Here is a 20,655-nt window from a genome sequence, read left to right as displayed (position 1 = left end):
ATTCTTATGAATTGATAGAAAATAATATGTGAAATCACATAAAATATTAAATTTGTTGATCAAATATAACCAATTGACAGTACATACAATTCATGGTAAACCATCATGAGTACAAAAATATTGTTTTATCATATCGTGCAATAGTTTCACAATTCCATAATTATACATTCAATGATAGAAATATCTGCCTAAGATCATGAAAGTATTTTTTTTTTTATCATTCATATTGATATTATTTGTCATTTTTGTTATTTTCTATTGTCTTTTTTACTTTTATTACATTTTTTTCTAGACTGTTTTTTGTCTTGAGTCAAGGGTCTATCTCTATTCCATGAGCAGAACATCACGTGAGTCTTGTCTAATTAATGAACGATGTGGTATATTCATATCACAATATATGAACTGTAAAAACTAGCATTCTTATTGAGACTATAACTTATAGGGGGGAAAATCGATTTATGGATGGGTCAAATATGCAGTATTTACATATAAAAGTATTCAATTATTGGGGAAAAATCAATATACTTCTAATGTCAAATCATGATCAACTAGGAGAGAAATAAAGCATTGGATCAAACTCTTCTTTGGTGTCAAGATAATAGCTATGAATAGTCATCAACTTTCGAGAAAGAGTAGAAGAATGGGACATACAATGCATTCCATATGTATGATCATTACGATTTAGTAATATGGAAAAGACAATTGTTTCAAGCAACGATAGAACCAGAAGCGCCCCTGCTTTAAAAGAGAGGAGGACTTATTCACATTTCATTTGATCGCCACTGACAAATTGAAAGTTAAGCACGGGAAGTTATAAGATTCCCTAGGGGAAATATAGAGATGCCTCCTACATTATTCACAATATGTAGAAATATCAACGTAATTTTAAAGAGTCATTTGGTCTAAATAACCTTTCTACTTCGCCCCTAAAATAGAAATACGATCTATATACATTGTACTCTTTTTAGACCCCACTTTAATTCGTGAGATTGTATACATTGCATATTTGGATATGTTGTTATTGTCACACTGATACAATTATACTATAATAATGTTATTGTTAGTTGACATTGTCCATATTTTGTTTTCAAGGAAGAGTGCACCCTTATATATATATATATATATATATATATATATATATAAACCAACATATAATTAACAGCCAAATTCCTAGCTCTAAAACAACATATTGTCTTTCATGATTAAAATAAAATAAATTTATTATATAAAATAAAATAATTATAAATTAAAATAATATAAATTTATTTTTAAAAAACTGACTGGATCGTATCATTGACACTCCTAAATAAGAAATTAATTAATATCCATGAGATATTATCATAGAAAGGAACAATTATTATATCAAAATAAGAATATACTTTTTGAATATCAAAGAAGTAAGAATATTTTTATGAACGTGCCAAACTAATTCAAGAACATTTGAGCTTGTCAAAAGAAAAATAAAATAGAAACTAATAACTAATAATAGATTCTTCACATGGTAATAAAATACTTCGTCTATATATCCCAATTAATGTAATATTTTTTGACTGAATACAAAGCTTGAAAAAGAAATAAAAAGTTTTAAAATTTGTTATGATTTATAACAAGTATACTTATTACAATTTTGTATACAACATTCATATAGATTTAATACAACTACTGCAATATGCAAACCTAAAATATAATTTTCATACAAATTCAGTATATAATTATAATATAAAATAACTGTGATACAATTCAACTGTAATTTTAAACTTCAACGAACTATGATTGAAATTGAGTAAAAAAATAGCTCAAATTTCCAAATTAGATTCAAACTCCCCTAGACATTCCTTTTCATTTAAGATATCACCCACAAATGAAGCTTATTTACGATAAATCGATTTTTCGCACTTGAGCTTTAACAGCTAGCATTAGAGTTTCAAGAGGCTGAAATTGAAGAAGTATCACAGTAGTCTAAAAAAAAGTGTCACGTAAATTGAAATTGTTGGTGTACGAAATTCTTAATAGCTCGATTGATTAACTACCTGAATTTGAGAATTCTTAGTAGCTCAATTGATTAACTACCTGAACTTTCACTTTGTTGGTGAGATTTCAATTCTCAGACTAAAAAATGAATTTTGAAGAAAATCGTGCGTTATATTAGAAACTCACAATTCTAAAGAGTCTCGAGTTTTAATTTCCATAGAACCTACCTTTGTAATCCCCTGTCTCATTTCCCTTTCCACCGCCCCTAATTTTGTTTTAAACAAAAATAAAAATGTGTGTGAACAAATTATACAATTTTTTAGAAAATGTAAAGTCTTACAAATAATAAAATATTGAGCGCATGAATGAAATCATAAAGATTTTGTGCAAGTCAAAAAATAGATAGTTAGAAGAAGTATTCAATATGTATATATATTGAATAACATATATACATTGTGCAAGTTGATTAAACTTGAAATCTTATTATAATGAAAGAAATATTAATCAGAGCAAAACCCTTTTTTGCTGTTGTATTTCTCCAATTGGGTCTTTCAGGAATGTATATCCTTTCAAAAATGGCCTTGAATGAAGGATCTAGCAATTATGTATATGTTGTATATCGACAAGCTGTTGCAACTCTTTTCATGGCTCCTTTTGCAATTTTTCTAGACAAGTAGATCCTCTTTCTCTCTTCTCCAATGTTCAATTATTGTGTTTGCATTTTCATTTCTATAAACTAGTGGGGGTGGCTGAATTGTTGTAGCAGGTGGTATCTCATAAGAGAAGTCAGAGATTGATTTCCCCTGTCAACGCCTTCTTAGTTGAGTTTGTTACACCGGTGCGCTTTACACCTCAGGTGTAATTTGTGAGCTATTGATTGAGTTGGTGTAGCTGGTGGTATCTCATAATAGAGGTTAGAGATTGATTCCCTCTGCCAACGCCTTTTTAGCTGAGCTCGTCGCACCAAGCTTGCCTGGTGCGGTTTACACCTCATGTGTAATTTGTGCGCTATTGACTGAATTGGTGTAGCAGGTGGCATTTCATAATAGAGGTTAGGGATCAATTCCCTCTACAAACGCCTTCTCAGTTGAGCTCGTCCGCACCGGGCTTGCCTAGTGTTGTTTACATTTCATGTGAAATTTGCGAGCTTTTGACTGAGTTGGTGTAGCAGTTGGTATCCTATAAGGAAAGATAGCTAGGGATAGATTCCCCCTGTCAATGTCTTCTTAGTCGAGCTCATTGCACTGGACTTGTTGAGTGCGGTTTACATCTCCTATGTAACTTGTGAGCTTTTGAGTGAATTGGTGTAGTAGGTGGTATCCCATAAGGGAGGCTAGGGATTGATTCCTCCTGTCAATGTCTTCTTAGTCAAACTCATCGTACTTGATTTGTCTAGTATGATTTTACATCTCCTATATGGTCTGCGAATTAATATTGCATTGGAGTGGATTTACCCAAAAAATTTACTAAGAGAATTTAAAATGCAAATGAATTGAAGTTGCAATCATCTGGTTATTTTTACTTGTTATATATAACATCAATTTTCCTTGGAAACTTGATAGATATAAAAATTATTTATACTAACGATGAATAAAAAGGGGATGATTCGATCCCCGATAAAAAAATTTTAAAAAAAACTGTTGAATAAATATGTGTATATATCTTGAAGAACTAATATGTATGATTAGCCACTCAATATACACAAATGATTGACAAGTTGAATGTCTCTTACAACAGGGGGAAAAGACCAAAGATGACTTTTTCAATATTTGCCAAGTTGGTACTTCTTAGCATATTGGAGTAAGTCTCAAAAACTTTATTTTATTTTCTTAGTGCAATATATAATTATATTAATCGGCAGAATTGATTTTGTGGTCCACTTATAGTTTTCATTTAAAAATAATAAAATCATATACCTTATATAACTGATCTGAAATGATCATTTTCTTCTATTTATTTTGTAAAGGGGTAAATTTTTTTGTAAAAGGGCCATTTACAAAATGAATAAAAGAAAATGACTTTATCAAATTTCTTACGTGTAAAAATGAAAATTTCTTGTAAAAAAGATGATAAAAGAAATTTAAAAATTATAAGTGACCTAAAAAATCAATTCTTCCGTATATGTTATAACATTGTTTTTTTTTTCTGTGTATGAACAGGCCAGTGATAGACCAAAATCTATATTCTCTTGGCTTGAAATATACAACAGCAACATTTGCAGCTGCAATGTACAATACTCTTCCTGCCATTACTTTCATAATGTCCTGGATATTCAGGTAATTAATTAGAATATACATGCAATATATTGTCTCATTAATTTTGGTTTAGAAATTCCTTTCGAGTAAGCTGAAAATCTTACAGAAAAAAAAATTGATTTTACGGAGGATAGAGTATACACAGACTTTATTCTATATTGATGATAAATTTGTTTGTCAAGGACATGCCCTAGATAGGAGGATATGAAAGTTGGGTATCAGGATAGAAGGATAATAGGTAGGTGGTCTAGGCATGCATTGTTTAGTTTCCCTTATCCGTAGTAATATTAGTAATTCTCTTACTATTGTATTTTTATTCTTCAATTTTATTATTATCTTACTATTGTATTTATTCTTCAATTTTATTATTATCTGTTGTTTCCCTTGCTTTATTTATCATACTATTTGTAGTTGCTACTGTGTTCTTGTCTCCATTATTTCACTACTGGAAAAAAAAAGGAATAATTAACGATAGATAGAATTTCCATTGCTAAACAACAAAAATCACATGTTAATTTCATCTAACGATGGATTATAAGAAAATTATATTACCTAGAAGCTTTTCAACGACGAACTAGCTAAAAATTACCGACAAATTCCATAGCTAATTCCACATTTTCTAGTAATGTTTTCTCAATTCTTCACTTGAGGCAAGGGTCTATTGAAAACAACTAGCCTAGCCTCTCTACCTTCAAAAGGTAGGAGTCGGATAAGGCTGCATACACAACACCTTCCCTATACTTCAGATTGTTGAATTACACTGATTATATTATTATTCTCATATGTTATTGATAAATTTTCTAATATGTGCATATGTATATTTTGTTGCATATATCCTAGGCAGGAGAAGGTAAATTTTACTAGTATTGGGAGCCAACTCAAAATAATTGGGACTATTGCTACACTTGGTGGAGCCATGATTATGATGTTAGTTAGAGGCCCAGAGGTTCAACTATTTCCAACAGATGATTATTATGTCAATAATAATGATGCATCTGATCAAATTAGTGGTGGGATTAATCCAATAGATGCAATCAAAGGTTCCCTCATGATAATGCTTGGGTGTACTAGTGGGGCCGGCTTCATAATTTTGCAGGTATAATTTAATGAAATGTTATTATAGAGAATGATTATTACAGAACGATCTAATTGTATATTCTCGAGTCATAGACAAAGATGTCTGTCATGCATAATTTATGACGGAATTCATATATTGTTTGTTATAATGAAGTGTTTTATAGAGAATGACTGCTACAAAGAAATCTGACGGTATATTCTTGAGTCATGCATAGACAAAGATGTACGTCACAATTTATGACGGAATTCATAGATTGATTGTTATAATGAAATGTTATTATAGAGAATGACTGTTACATAGAAATCTGACGGTATATTCTTGAGTTGTAGACAAAGATGTTTGTTACAATTTATGACGAAATTCATAAATTGATTGTTATAATGAAATGTTATTATAGAGAATGATTGTTACAGAGAAATCTGACAGTATATAATTCTCGAGTCGTAGGCAAAGATGTATAAATTGATTGTTATACTGAAATGTTATTTTAAAGAATGACTGTTATAGAGATTTGACTGTATATACTCGATTTGTGTAGACAAAGATACTGCAGACATATCCAGCAGAGCTCTCACTCCATACTTGGATATGCTTGTTGGGAACAATTGAGGGAGGTATTATGGCAATGATAATGGAAAGAGGGAATAGTGCAGTTTGGATCATAAATTGGGACTCCAAATTTCTTGCTGTTGTATACAGTGTAAGCCCTCAAACTTTGTTGTTTTTTGTTTTAAAAAGAATAGATATTAGCTAGAGTTAATGATCAAAAACATATTCGAACGGTTAAATATTTTTTTGCGAGTTTCACATCTCAGCTATGATCAGTTTTTTCTTTTTTTCTACTTGAACTATCACTATCTATATATTCATTACTCAGAAAATACTATTTCCTCGTTAAAAAATGTCTAGTGGTTGTTCATGCTGATATTTTGATTGAATTGGTGAGAAAAGAAAAACTACAATTTTTTAATTCCATACGAAAAAATTAGAAAGCGTCTTAGCATTTCAATGAGAATTTATTCCCCACCATGTGTTTTTCCAGTGAGTTGGTTCGATAGAAAATGGATGTATAAGTCTTTATTTCTAGTAGTGAGTTAACACACCTCAACTATCAGTTGTTCTCTTTTCTTATTTGAACTATAGTCATCGTCCAAATAGGAAAAATGGATCAACTGATAGTTATGGTATGTTTTTAATACATAGATGGTAATAGTTTAGAGAGGAAAAGAAAATAAATAATAGTTAAAATGTGAAACTCACAAATACTTACTAGTTTAAATGTATTTTTGATCATTACCTCGATTAACTATTGATAGTTAACATAAAAAATCAGGTCGAAAAAAAATTAATCATCGTAATGAAATGTTATTATAAAAAATGTCTATTATTTCAGGGAATATTTGGTTCGGGGCTAGCATATTACATCCAAGGAGTAATATTGGAAGATAGAAGCTCACTTTTTATCTCAGCCTTCAATCCATTAAACATATTAATCGTAGCTATAATAAGTTCAATTATTCTACAAGAACAAATGAACCTTGGAAGGTACGTAAATTCGACTTATAAACACTTTTAATTTGATCAAATTTTTTATAATTTTATTTTTAACATCTTTTGTATTTTTTAAAATACTTTTCTTAAGACGTAAGTTTTAATTATCTCCTTATTCTATTTCAGTCATTTATCCTCATTTTTTAGCTGATGATCTATCAGAAACTTCTCTACCTCACAAAGTTATAGGAGTAATAAGGTTTATGTATATCCTACCTTCCTCAAATTGCACCTGTGAAATTATAATGGATATGTTATTATTGTTATTTTAAAAATAAATCTAAAAATACTTTTAAATTTACATTCTTTTGTAAATATATAATTTATTAGGATCATTCTATTTTTAGAAACCAAAATAAAATGTTTATCAACACCTTTTTATCAAGGGATCGATCTTTACACTAATAATCAATCGGATTTCCTCTTTACTTTTCCTAGTTGATATGTATAGTTCTTACTCTAGTTATACATGATTATTCACATATTATACATTGGTCGATTATTTTTAGTTTAAACGATTTGGTGAAAATCTATTTAGGTTAATTATTCTACTCTAATTTATTATCAAAGACACTAACGATATTTTTATCAAATTCAACCCCCATAAAATCAACTTCAACACCTAAAAGAAATCATTTTGAGATAATTTTAATTACAAAAAATATTATATATTTAATGCTTTAATTTTTTTTATTTTGCAGGATACTTGGTGTTGTTGTGATTATTATAGGCCTTTACATAATCTTGTGGGGTAAAAGCAAGGATCATAAAATATTGTCTCCATCAAAAGATGAACAAGCAATAGTATCACCAAAAAAAATATTGTCAAATAATGAAAATAAATTAAGTGACAATAAGGATAATTTAAGTAGTCAAAATAATGTTGTTATCAACATTAATCCATTAAAAGAGACAATTGTTAGTGATGAAATAATAGAATGTTGTTGTTAATTTGTAAATAAAATTAATCATAGCAATAATGTGCCCAAAATTTTGGCCAGTAATTCTTTCAGAAATATAGAGATTAAAACAACTATGTATATTGTTAATGTCAGTTGAAAATTAATTAATTACAATTGTCATTTTATTAATAAATCCTATACACAATTTGTTATAAGTTGCATAGTTTGTCGAAAGTCATTCGGTACGTTTCAAAAAAATAAATGAACTTCTTACATATTTTTTGTGTTCGTGTTATGCAAGTAAAGAAAAATATCATTTTAAAGAAATTTCTTAGTTTTTGGATATGAGTTATACGATACGTAACAATCATTCATTATACGATACGATACATAACAACCATTCAATCAAACTTAATAACATATAATTGATGTTTCATGTCTTTTCTCATATTTTGGCCGCATGAGCTAGCTTAATTAGAAAATTTATGATCGCGGCTTAGTTCGTTCTATATAGCTAATAGCCTCAATTTAAAGGTGTAGTCTGATCTCTCTATTTGAGGTTGCATTGATTTATTCATATTCAACTTGACGCAATATAGAAATAACTTATTTTTCTAATGACATGGCTTAATCTCACTCCCTTCCCTCACTATACCCTTCTCTCCCCACCGCACACACACGTGCCACTAAAAGAGTTATTCATGAGAATCTCGAAAACTTTTTTAAGCGTATGTATTTTCGAGGTGATTGGAAAAGAAAGAAATACTATTAATATTTCTTAGGGTACCCGACCCGAACTCCTATTTTCATCGGGTAGCTAAAATACTATTAATATTTTTTCCACAAACCATATCGAGACAATCGTCAATTGACATTTACATCATATTCATGAACTTCTCTTCAAATAAATAACTTTATGAACTTTTCATCCTTCTTATTTCCAAGGGTACTTTGGATAAAAATCCAACACATCAACTATGTATTTTTGTTAAGAGTTTGTTTTAGGTCTTGACTTATTCAGACTCGCATTAAAATTATCCATTTTTGAGAGGTGTAATGCACTTTCGAATATGAGACATTCCGTTAAAATGATGGGATATTTAATTACCACCTCCACCACAAATTTGGGGATCTATATTCATAACCTATCCGATAATTAATTATAGTGGTTTTTATATTGTTTTGATGAAGTATATAATATAATTAGAATAAATCGATTCCAAATTACAACCAACTCTATATAGTTCATGGAAAGGCACTATGAGTACAAAATACATTTTTATTTATTTACAATCGTGCGTTGCTTAATTCCTAATTAATGATACGCATTCTCCTCTAATCATGATTAAGTAATAGATTAATGAATATTGTGTATATTTTGCTAAGAATTAACATCATGGAAGTAATCTTATCATTCATAATTATATATTTTACATTTCCTAACACATGCTTAATATTGTAATCAATTATTGAATAAAAAAATAAACCTATTTAACACTATATATACTTGTCCATAGAAGTACATTCTCATATATCTCACTATTAATTTCCTCATTCTTTTTCTTCTATTTTTCAAAAATATTTTAGTCCGCATTTGATTTAAAGTTACAATTAATAGATATAATGGGTATTTCATCAGCTCGTATTATTGGAATAGTTCTCTTAATTGTTCTTTTTAGTGGCATTATGGTTTCTGCTGACGTGTTAGGGCGGCGCATGCTCGGTGCAGGCGGCGTAGGTGGTGGTGGTGATGGCTTAGGTGGCTTCGGAATTGGTATTGGTGGAAGTCTTGGCCATGATATAAATGGTGGCATGGGACTCGGTGGCGGCTTGCTGGGTGGTAAAGGTCTTGGCATTGGTGGTGGAAACTAAATTAATTTATTTACCTTATATGGTAATAACCGGAGTGTTTTTTTATCTTTTCTGTCTCAATTTATGACTTTAGTTTTCACAAGAGATGGTGTGAACTTGTGTTTCTTTTTATGTGATTTTTTATTTTATTTTTCCAAAGTTGTGATGTTGCAATGGTTTCCGAAGCTTAATGAATTAATTTTACATTCTTTTAATTTGATATAACGGTGTTTGAATTTCTAGTGTATCGATTTATTCTTTGATAATAATGGTTATATCTGATCTTTTGCTATTTTGGGAAAAGAATGCAAAAAAGGGAATCATCCCCATATGCTTTGATTTTCGTTTTTGAAGTTAGATTGATTAATTAGTTAAACTATTATCACGAGAATAATGTGACTCTTAAATGCTAAAAAAAGTGGCGTAGATCATGGTGAGATTACAAGAATTGTTCCTCCGGGTCATTACGGGAGTCTTGTAAAGTTTTTGAAAAGAAGTGCTCAAAATTTATATCACCAAAAAGTTCATGTGTTAACACATACGAAAAATTGAGAAAATAATCTAATTCTTGTTGACTGGCCTCTAAATGCAAAAAAAAATGACGTGGATCATGGTGAAGCTGTGGGTATTGGTCCGTAGGTCATTACAAAGGATCCTGCAAAGTTTTTTTGCAAAAAGTGTTCAAAATTCATATCACCAAAAAATTCATGTACTAACACATACGAGAAAATCGTCTAATTCTTTGAGTGTCCCTTAAATGCTAAGAATGAAGTATGGATCATGATGGTGCTCTAGGTATTGTTCTCCCAGGTCATTACGGAGGGTCTTGTAAATTTTTTGTAAAAAAAGTGTCTGAAATAATCCTTATAACCACCAGAAATTCATGTACTAACACACACATGAAAAATTGAGAAAATCACTTAATTCTTGTTGAGTGACCGCAAAATGCTAAAAAGTGGTGTGGATCATGGGTGAGACTATATATATTGTTCCTCCAGGCCATACAGAGGGTCCTGTATAGTTTTTACAAAAAAGGCACACGAAATCCATATCACAAAAATTCATGCAACACAAAAATTTGAGAAAATCGTTTGATTCCTATAACAACCATCCAAACAAATTTCATAGCATATAATTGATATTTCATGTATTTCTCATATTTTTCCGCATGAGATCGCTAAATTAAAAGCTTGAATATGGTTGAGGATTAGTTCGTTCTGTATCGTCAACTGCCTAACCTAAAAGGCACAGATTGATCTCCCCAATTGAGGGCTTTCATTTATTCATATATTTAACTTGACACCGTGTGAAAAGGGCTTACTCTATTAATGACTTGACTTAATCTTGCTCCCCCCTTCCACCCCCACCCACACATACGCAACTAAAAAAGAACAATTCATGAGAATTAATCTCTAAAACCTTTTTGAGTGCCTGTCTTTTCGAAATGATTGGAAAAGAAAGAAGTATTATTTAATTCTTTTACCGTCTTTCATTTATTTGCTAAAACACTTCAAATTTTTTAAGTAGGTTGAAAAAAAAAATCTTAGCGCAACACACGTAACTAGTAGGTTCAAGGTTGATTGAGCTGGTCTTGCAGACTAAACCTATTTTGACGAATCTATTAGTGCCCGACCCGTTCTACTATATTCCTAGGGTTGCTAAACTACTAATACTTTTTTCCTCAAACCATATCGAGACAATCGTCAATTGACATTTACATCATTCATCAACTTCTCTTTTAAGATTTATATCATATTGTTCTATCACGCCTTTTTCTTTATCTCTCATTTCCAGTGTCCGATATCTCTAGAGGTCTCGACTTAATCAAACTCGCATCGGAAATCCTTCTTTGGGAAGGGGGAGGGGGAAATACAACCAGCTCTAATATAGTTCATGGAAAGCCACTATGAGTAAAAAAAAATAATACATTTTTAAAAAAAAAATTACAATCGTGCGTTGCTTAATTATTCCTAATGATCCTATCATTTTTCAAATCATTAAAATAATAGATTTATGGATCCTAATAAGCTAATATAGAAGAATATTTGGTTAAGATCATGGAAGTGATCATCTTATCATTCACAATTATAAATTTCACTACTCCTAACACATGCTCAATATTTTAATCAACTATTGAATAAAAAACAAACCAATTTAACACTATATATACTTGTCCATAGAACTACATTCTCATATATCTCACTATTTGCTCATTCTTTTTCTTCTATTTTTCAAAAATATTTTGGTCCATACATTTGATTTAAAGTTACAATTAATAGATATAATGGGTATTTCATCCGCTCGTATTATTGGAATAGTTCTCTTAATTGTTCTTTTTAGTGGCATTATGGTTTCTGCTGACGTGTTAGGGCGGCGCATGCTCGGGGCAAGCGGCGTAGGTGGTGGTGGTGGTGATGGCTTAGGTGGCTTAGGAATCGGTATTGGTGGAAGTCTTGGCCATGATATAAATGGTGGCATGGGACTCGGTGGCGGTTTGCTTGGTGGTAAAGGTCTTGGCATTGGTGGTGGACACTAAATTAATTTATTTACCTTATATGGTAATAATTGGAGTTTTTTTTTTCTATCTTTTCTGTCTCAATTTATGACTTTAGATTTCACAGGAGATGGTGTGAACTTGTGTTTCTTTTTATGTGATTTTTTTTTTTTTCCAAAGTTGTGATGTTGCAATTGTTTCCGAAGCTTAATGAATTAATTTCACATTCCTTTTAATTCAATATGACGGTGTTTGAATTTCAAGTGTATCGATTTATTTTTTGATAATAAAGATTATGTCAGATCTTAATTTGCTATTTTGGAAAGGAATGTCACAAAAGGGAATCCTCCTCAAATGTTTTTTTTTTTCGTTTTAGAAGTCAAATTGATAAATTGGTTCATCTCTTGTTACGAAAATAATGTCTTAATATTTTACGCTAATGGTAAGTTATTCGATTCAAAAAGCTAATCGAGTTTTATGGTTCACAACCACAATTATTCATGTTCTTATTGTTGAGTACTTGGAACTTGGAAGATGGTTCATGCCAAATATGCCCTCGAAGATCACTTATCCAAGTACTCTAGTAAAGTCTAGAAAGATATGAGTGAAAAATTATCATCAAATTTGATCTTAAAAAACCACAAGTAGGTAGGCGGCGGTCGCCTCAGCTTCAGACGTGTTCTCAATCAGGCAATTTGTCAATCTCTACTTTTGAGAATGAGAATATTTGTTCTTTGAGATTTTCTTTTAATTGCCATGATTACTTCGTTTTTTGTCTTCTAAGAAATTCACGAATTAACAAAACATCAATTTTTTCTAAAATCAAAATTCTTTTTAAAAAAAACGACAAGCACAACAAATCTAATTTTCAAATAAGTCAGAATCTTTTCGAAAAGTACATAAAGTATCAAGTTGTGTGATTTGATAACACACACATAAATATATATACATATACATATATATGCATATATATACATATATACAATTTCTTTGTTCAGAAGTTGTAAGCAAAGTTAATTCTACTTTCTATTTCTGTCTTCCTTGACCTTTAAACTTGCTAAAAGTAAAACACACAAAAGATTTGATAGCATTTATATATATCCTTTCATTTTGAGTTTACGCACAAGTAGATATGTAAATTTATATTTATATATATATATATAGTTGAACAAGTAAACAGATGTATCGTATGTGACAATTCACGTCCTATATAGTGTTCTACATATATTATGTGATCTTTCTTAATCATGGAAGAATCCTTTTTGTGATACATTCCCAATAAAAAGTTGTACGGGGTTTTTCAACAACCATTACGGCTCGTTATAACCTTAAGGAATCGAAACTAGTCATTCATAACTACTTATTACATGTTAACATTTTAAAGGTATATAAATTCAAATTAGTTAGTATTTGCATTGAGACTTGAATAAATTCAAATTGATGTCGGAAAGGCTACTTTTTCTTTGGCGTTAAGATTTAAGAATATCATTTGATTTGTGATTAGATAGTAACGCCAACTTTTATTTATTTGGTATAACAAAACTTTTTTGTGTCACGTTATTATCCAAGTCCTTAAGTTTAACAGCATGCTTAGTGTGATTAATTTTTAATCTTTTCCTAATTGTCTTTAACCAAAAGTTACAACTTATTTGGATCATGTCTTTAGACACCACACATGAAAGAGATGTTTTCTCGATCAAGCTGATCATGTGCAAATTTGTTTTATTATAAAGGCAAACAAAGCGTGAAGATAATTATCTAATAAAAAGGATGAAATAATAAAAGGACGTGACAATCATATCAGATCACAACATTTCTTGCTTGCTTGGGTTGTAGGTTCTTAATTAAATTATTTTCGATTGTAGACTCTTATGTTATTTATGTAATTAAAACTACTAGCTTATTTGATGGAAGAAAAATAATACTAGCTTTATCTTATTTGTTATTATTTGAATTGTGATTATTTACTTATCTTTTATAGTTAAAAAAAATATATAATTAAGGAGCAACACTCGCAATTCACTACTCTTCATTTTCAGTCTTTTTTATGTGTAGCTCGATTTCATAAATAAGAAAACGATTCATGATATTTGTTGAATTTTAAATAAGTTGGAGAAAAAAACAAATTTAAGTATTAAGCGTGAATCCACATTTAAATTGAAGTAAAATTAATGATTGGATCATATTATGTAAAACATAAAATCTTTTCATTGGTTTATATAAATGAGTGACAATCGCCAATGTTATCAACAAAAGAAAATTTTAGTACAAGAAAATTCATAAAACTAATTTTTGTAATTACTAAGCGTAAATCCGCATCTAAACAGAATTAAAACTAAGGATGGTAGTCAATGAAAGATAAAATCTACTCATTTTTTTTATATTGAATGGACGATTATCGTCAAGGTTATTATTAATAAAAAATAATAATCATAAAACAGATTAATTACTAAGCGTAAATTCACATCTAAACTGAATAAAACTTAAGAATAGTACTCCGTAGAAAAAATACCTACTCATTAATTTTATATTAAACAAGCGCTTATTGTCAAAGATATTATCAACAAAAAGACATTTTAACGGTCATGAATTAAATTTCAATAATTATTAAGCATAAATTTATATCTAAAACTGCATTAAAATTAAGGATAATACTCTGTAAAAAAAATTACTCATTAATTTTATGTCAAAGAAGCGTTTATGGTCAAAGATATCATCAACAAAACAACATTTTAATAGTCATGAAATAATTTTCAATAATTATTAAACGTATTTACATCCAAAATTGAATTAAAATTAAGAATAGTACTCAGTAATATATGCGTGTGCGTGCGTGCGTGCTTGTGTGTACACACTCATTAATTGTATATTAAACAAGCGCTTATTGTCAAAGATATCATCAACAAAACGACATTTTAACAGTCATGAAATACATTTCAGTAATTACTAAGCATAAATTTACCTCCAGAGCTGAATTGGCATTAAGGATAATACTCTGTGAAAAAAATTACTCATTAATTTTATATTAAATAAGCGCTTATTGTCAAAGATGTCATCACAAAATGACATTTTAATAATCATGAAATAAATTTCAGTAATTACTAAGCATAAATTTATATCCAAAATTGAATTAAAATTAAGGATAATACTTTGTAATAGAAATAATCTACTCATTAATTTTATATCAAATAAGCGCTTACTGTCAAAGATGTCATCATCAAATCGACATTTTAACAGTCATAAAAAAAAATCAGTATTTACTAAGCGTAAATTTATATCTGAAATTGAATTAAAATTAAGGATAATACTCTATAAGAAATAAAATATAATCATCGATTTTGTATCAAACAAGCACTTAGTATCAAAGATATCATCAACAAAAACAACATCTTAATAGTCAGAATTTTCTTTTAGTAATTATTAAGCGTAAGTTTATATCCAAAACTGAATTAAAACTAAGGATAATGCTCTGTAAAAGAAAAAAAAATCTGCTCATTAATTGTTATCAAATAAGTGCTTATTGTCAAAGATACCATCAACAAAACGACATTTTAATAGTCATGAAATAAATTGCAGTAATTACTAAGCTTAAATTTTTATCCAAAATTTAATTAAAATTAATGATAATACTCTATAAAAAATAAAATCTATTAATTGATTTTGTATCAAACAAGCACTTAGTATCAAAGATATCATCAACAAAAACAACATTTTACTAGTGGTGAAAATTTTTTCAGTAATTATTAAGCGTAAGTTTGTATCCAAAACTGAACTAAAATTAAGGATAATGCCATGTAAGAAAAAATATCTACTTATTAATTTATATTAATTAAGCGCTTATCGTCAAAGATATTATCAATAAAACGACATTTTAGCAGTCATGAAATAAATTTCAGTAATTACTAAGCATAAATTTATATCCAAAGTTGAATTAAAATTAAGGATAATATTTTGTATCAAAAAAATTACTCATTTATTTTCCTTTATTTTATATTAGATAAACGCTTTTCGTCTAAGTTATCATCAACAAGACAATATTTTAATAATCACACAAATTTCAGTATTTACTGAGCGTAAATTTATATCCAAATTTAAATTAAAAATTAAGTATAGTACTATAAAAACTCATAAAAATAGTTTTTTATTTTCTAAAAAGTGATAAAATAAAATAATAATTAGAAAATTACTCTCTTGTCCTTTTCATCTTCCCCTTTCTTTACTCCAAAAAGGGTACTCCTATATACACATATACTCTGTATCAATATATATCCTCTTTCTCTCTCACTCTTTCTCACTCTCTCTCTCTCTCTCTCTCTCTCTCTTCAACCAACAATTGCAAAATCCCTTCTTTCTCTTAACCAACAACTGAAAAAGTTTCTCTTTTTTACCCTTTAAGCTCCATGAGAAGGAGAGCTTAAAAAACAGAGCAAAGCAAAAAAAATCAAGATTTGAGGTGAAATGGGCAAGTATATGAGGAAGAGGAAGACAAAAACTACTGGTGAAGTTGTTGCTGTTTTGGATGTAAGTCCTTTGGGTGTTCGTACAAGAGCTAAAACCCTAGCTTTGAAGCGATTGCAGAAATCGAGCTCCGGCGGCGGTGATGGTGGTGATGTGGGTGGGGGATGTTATCTGCAGCTGAGGAGCAGGAGGCTGGAGAAACCCTTGGTGGGTTTTGAAAGGAAAAGACGGAAACACCCTTTGAAGGAATCGAAAAGACAGAATCGGAGTTTGAGGGTGAGGGAGATGAAGGGGCAATCTTGGAATTCTGTGTCTGTTGAGGGTGAAGAGGAGAAGAAGGAAGAAGTTCATGTACAGGAAAATCAGAAGGAAATTGACAACAATGGCAGCTTTGAAGGTGAAAACTTGCTGGAAATTGATGGTAGAGAGAGGTGAGTTTTCGCCTTTTTCGTTTTTTTTTACTTCAATTTCTCTATTTAGTTGTTAGATTTATCAGTATGCATGTTACAATTGATGATTAGGGTTGATGCTCTGTTTACTGGGAAGTCGCAATTCGAACTCTCACCAACAAGGTGAAAGTTTGCGTAGTCAATCAACTAAGCTACTGAGATTCCTCAGAGTGCTAAAAGAATTCACCTTTATACTTTTTTGGTTGGTTTTTTGCCTTGGAAATTTACTTTTTCTCCTTTCTAGCTCTAGTCTATGTTCATGGATTAATTAGATAATTCAATTGTAAGAATTAAAATCTTTGGGTGTTTTTTTTAAGTTTTGGAAAAATCAAAACTTTTTATGGTTTTTTCTCTTGTGCTTATTTTTAGAGCGGTTTTTCCATTTTTTAATGTTTTTTTCAGAATGAAATTAGAACTTTATCATAAATTTTGATAGAAAGTTCTGTTTTTTAATGATGTGAAGTTGGAAAATGCACAAGTTAGATTGTTGTCTTCTAGCCATATTGGTTTATGGGGAATTTATAGAAGTGAAAAGTCACTTTCCAACGAAAACTATTTTTCGTGTCTATAATTAACTTTTTCTTTTCTATTGCTTTGAAGGAATTGCTTGTATGCTGCATTTGTCAATCACAATTAGACTGTGGTAGAAGAGGAGGGGTAATTGATTACGTGCTGCCTCTATAGTTATCGCGCTTGTCTTTGTTTGATCAAAGTTGAAATGTTAATTCTATCTTAAACACACTGTTATCGTTATGTGCTTTGTTGATGAAAGGGAATAAAATCACCGTCTTCCCTGATTTCCTGAGCTGCTAGAATTCCCATTCTGTTTTTTGTTCTGTTATAATATTTTTCTCAACGTGTCCGAAATTGCATAGTAAATGAAGTATCTGTGGTCTCTTCTTTATGTAAGAGCTGGAATTGGTGTTTTTATCGAAATTTGCAAATTACTCTTCCAAAATTAACTAAAAAAGTTTTTGAGAAGTCGTCCGTTATACCATCTTCTTTTGTACCATTCTTGACCATAACACCTTTGTCATCGACACATTGTCATTTGATGGTCCTGATAGTTTGTTCTTCATTATGACTGTGAACAATCGAACACGAATGGCATTTGATTTGATATGGTGAGTAATGAGTATATGATATAAGGTACATAAATGAACTCATTTCCTGATTGTTCTACCTAACAAAAAAGACAAGATAGTCCCGTTGTACACCCATGTCATTGAAAATTCCATGGTGAAAAATGTTTATGGTCTGCATTGTACATGTATATTGGTATCTTTCTGTTTAAATTTTTAAATAGTCGCAATCATTGTTGGGAGCATTTACCATTGAAAAATGAATGTGGGGTACCCTATATGATTGGAGCTTGGATGGATTAGAGGAAAGAAAAGAAAAGAGGAGCTTTTTTGAGAGCCACTAATTATATTCCTTTTATTACTTTTCTTTCTTTCTTTTAATTGAGTGCGGGGTAAGGCTGCGTACTATAGATCCTTGTGATCCAGACTCCGTGTATAGCAGGAACGTAGTGCACTGGACTGCTCCCCTTTTTTTTTCAAGGGCAAAGCCTATCTCTGCGGTTCAGGTGAACGAGGTCATATGATTAACACTAATAAGAGGAGTTACACGTTCTTATAGGACCACCAGGGAGAGCACACCTTGTAATTTGATCAGGGACCCTGATAACATACCAACCCCTGGTTCCAGTACAAGACCTAACAATGCTAGCGAAGCTAACGGCAGAGAGCCAACTTCAGCGCAAAGAATTATCCCAACAGCTCATGAAATGAATGACTTCTTTGCTGGTACAGAAGAGAAGCAGCAGAAACAATTCATTGAGAAGTATGGATTTTCACAACTCGAATATTTTAAGTGTTGATTCTCCTCTTCTTCTAATTGATCCTGTTTTGAAATGGTATGCAGGTACAACTTTGATCCGGTGAACGACAAGCCCCTCCCTGGACGTTACAAATGGGTGAAAGTAGATCGTTAGACATGGTTGGAACTAGATGGTTAGATATGGACATATGGTATCGGCATCCCAGAAGGACTTGTCAAGCATTTTCTTGTTTGATCTTTAGGTCTAGAACTCTAGATAAAGGTAGGAAAACAGCAAGGATTGTTAGTTAGTCCTACTTGGTGATGGTCATATTTTGTTTCCAGTCACCTTTGTAAAGAATTTAGGACAGCAAGTTCTAAACTGTAGACTAGTGATCTGTAGCATAACAGTGTGTGTGAATTTATGCAACAAATATAAGGAGATCCTTTGTCTAACAGAACATCAAAGGGCTGGTTATTGTAGTCATAATGGCAATGTTAGTGATAGTGTTGTAGTACATGAGGTAAAGTCTAGTTATCTTTGTTTCCATTATCATGTAGTCCCCACCCTCACCCCCTACCCCCAACCCAACCTTTGTTGTCCATATCTGTGATGAATAAAACTGAGCTTCAAAGTTTACCTTCTTCATTACTGTTTTTTCCTCTATCCTATTCTGAGAAAATGTATGGTTGAATTTTGGATTGTTGCTTCACATATGAGACAATGTATCTTTCATAAACTCAACTTGCACCCAAGGGTCTGTGGACTACTAGTCGATCAACGAATTGAGTTGGGAACCATGAAGTCTTATATTGTCTTAGCTTTGGTGGACAGAGTTATCTGGTGTTTGTTGTTAGTGGAAGGTGACAGATATTCTGTAGAACTAGTCGAGGTGCACAACAGTCTGAACTGAGTTGAGAACTATGAAGTATCACGTTGTTCTACCTTTGGTGGGCAAAATTATTTTGTGGAAATAATCGAGGTGCACACAAGCTGATTCAGACACCACAATTATTAAAAAAATCAAGTGGTTGTTGTCATTGATGTGGGGATAATAAGGTCCTTGTTGGTGTTAATTGAAACCTTGCCCCTTTTCAGCTGTTAGTGAGAATGTGGTGGGGTTTCTTCTATGTTTGGTGGATATGTGTTGGAAGATTCTTTTTCATTTCCTGCTTTTCATGTCTATCTGGTTTAACTTTTTCTATATTAATGGTACAACACCTCTATATGATTGATTTGCAAATCTTGTTCACAAGCCAAAAACATACAAAAGAGATAGGCTTTAGCAGAATTTATGATATTTAGTGGAGCAGTGTGTGTTTTGTGGAAACTGAAGATAGTTGGAGTTATACTGTTTCTTGCCCATACTCTACAAAAATTCTCAGAGACTATGGAAAAAGTATACTTCATTTGAGTTGGATAGTTCGGTGCATATAACATTTCGCGTTCTCACAGGCTTTTTGAGAAGTAGTATTTTGTGTTTATGTTGGATTTGAGAAGAGTCACAATTTAAGGAGTGATGTAGATAATCTATTTTAATACAAGTATTAGTAGTGACTATTTTCACGAGTCGAATATGTGGTTTGTAGTTATAATAATAATGCTAAAGGAATTGATTTTTACCTCATAAGCAAATGACACATAATGTGCTTTTTCTTCATTAATCCCAAGAAAATAAGGTTAAAAAGTTAGGCAGCTTCTTGTCCTTTCACCTTTGTTGAAAAATAATCCAAACAAACTAAAATTAGTTTAGTAAAAATACACTTTTAATTAAAAAGCAATTGGATGATGTGTTTGGTTGTGGGGGGGGGGGGGGGGGGGGGA

The 20,655-nt window shown here is 30.8% G+C and overlaps 1 protein-coding gene and 1 further gene across 1 annotated transcript; both read left to right on the top strand.

The window, feature by feature from the left end:
- The first annotated feature begins 2,459 nt into the window (after positions 1 to 2,459).
- LOC102603068 (WAT1-related protein At2g37460-like) lies at positions 2,460 to 9,629 on the top strand. Its single transcript, XM_006349908.1, has 8 exons — positions 2,460 to 2,644; positions 3,709 to 3,771; positions 4,131 to 4,247; positions 5,067 to 5,322; positions 5,843 to 6,004; positions 6,698 to 6,849; positions 7,557 to 7,659; positions 9,345 to 9,629. Exons 1-8 carry the CDS (start codon positions 2,460 to 2,462, stop codon positions 9,627 to 9,629), a joined length of 1,323 nt encoding a protein of 440 aa, XP_006349970.1.
- A 6,763-nt stretch (positions 9,630 to 16,392) lies between these two features.
- On the top strand, positions 16,393 to 19,479 carry LOC102588247 (cyclin-dependent kinase inhibitor 4-like).
- Positions 19,480 to 20,655: the final 1,176 nt, after the last annotated feature.

This window comes from Solanum tuberosum, unplaced genomic scaffold, assembly GCF_000226075.1.
Source record: "Solanum tuberosum cultivar DM 1-3 516 R44 unplaced genomic scaffold, SolTub_3.0 scf00114, whole genome shotgun sequence".
Taxonomy (NCBI): domain Eukaryota; kingdom Viridiplantae; phylum Streptophyta; class Magnoliopsida; order Solanales; family Solanaceae; genus Solanum; species Solanum tuberosum.
Note: the sequence above shows the minus strand (reverse complement) of the source record. Positions and strands in the feature narration are given on the sequence as shown.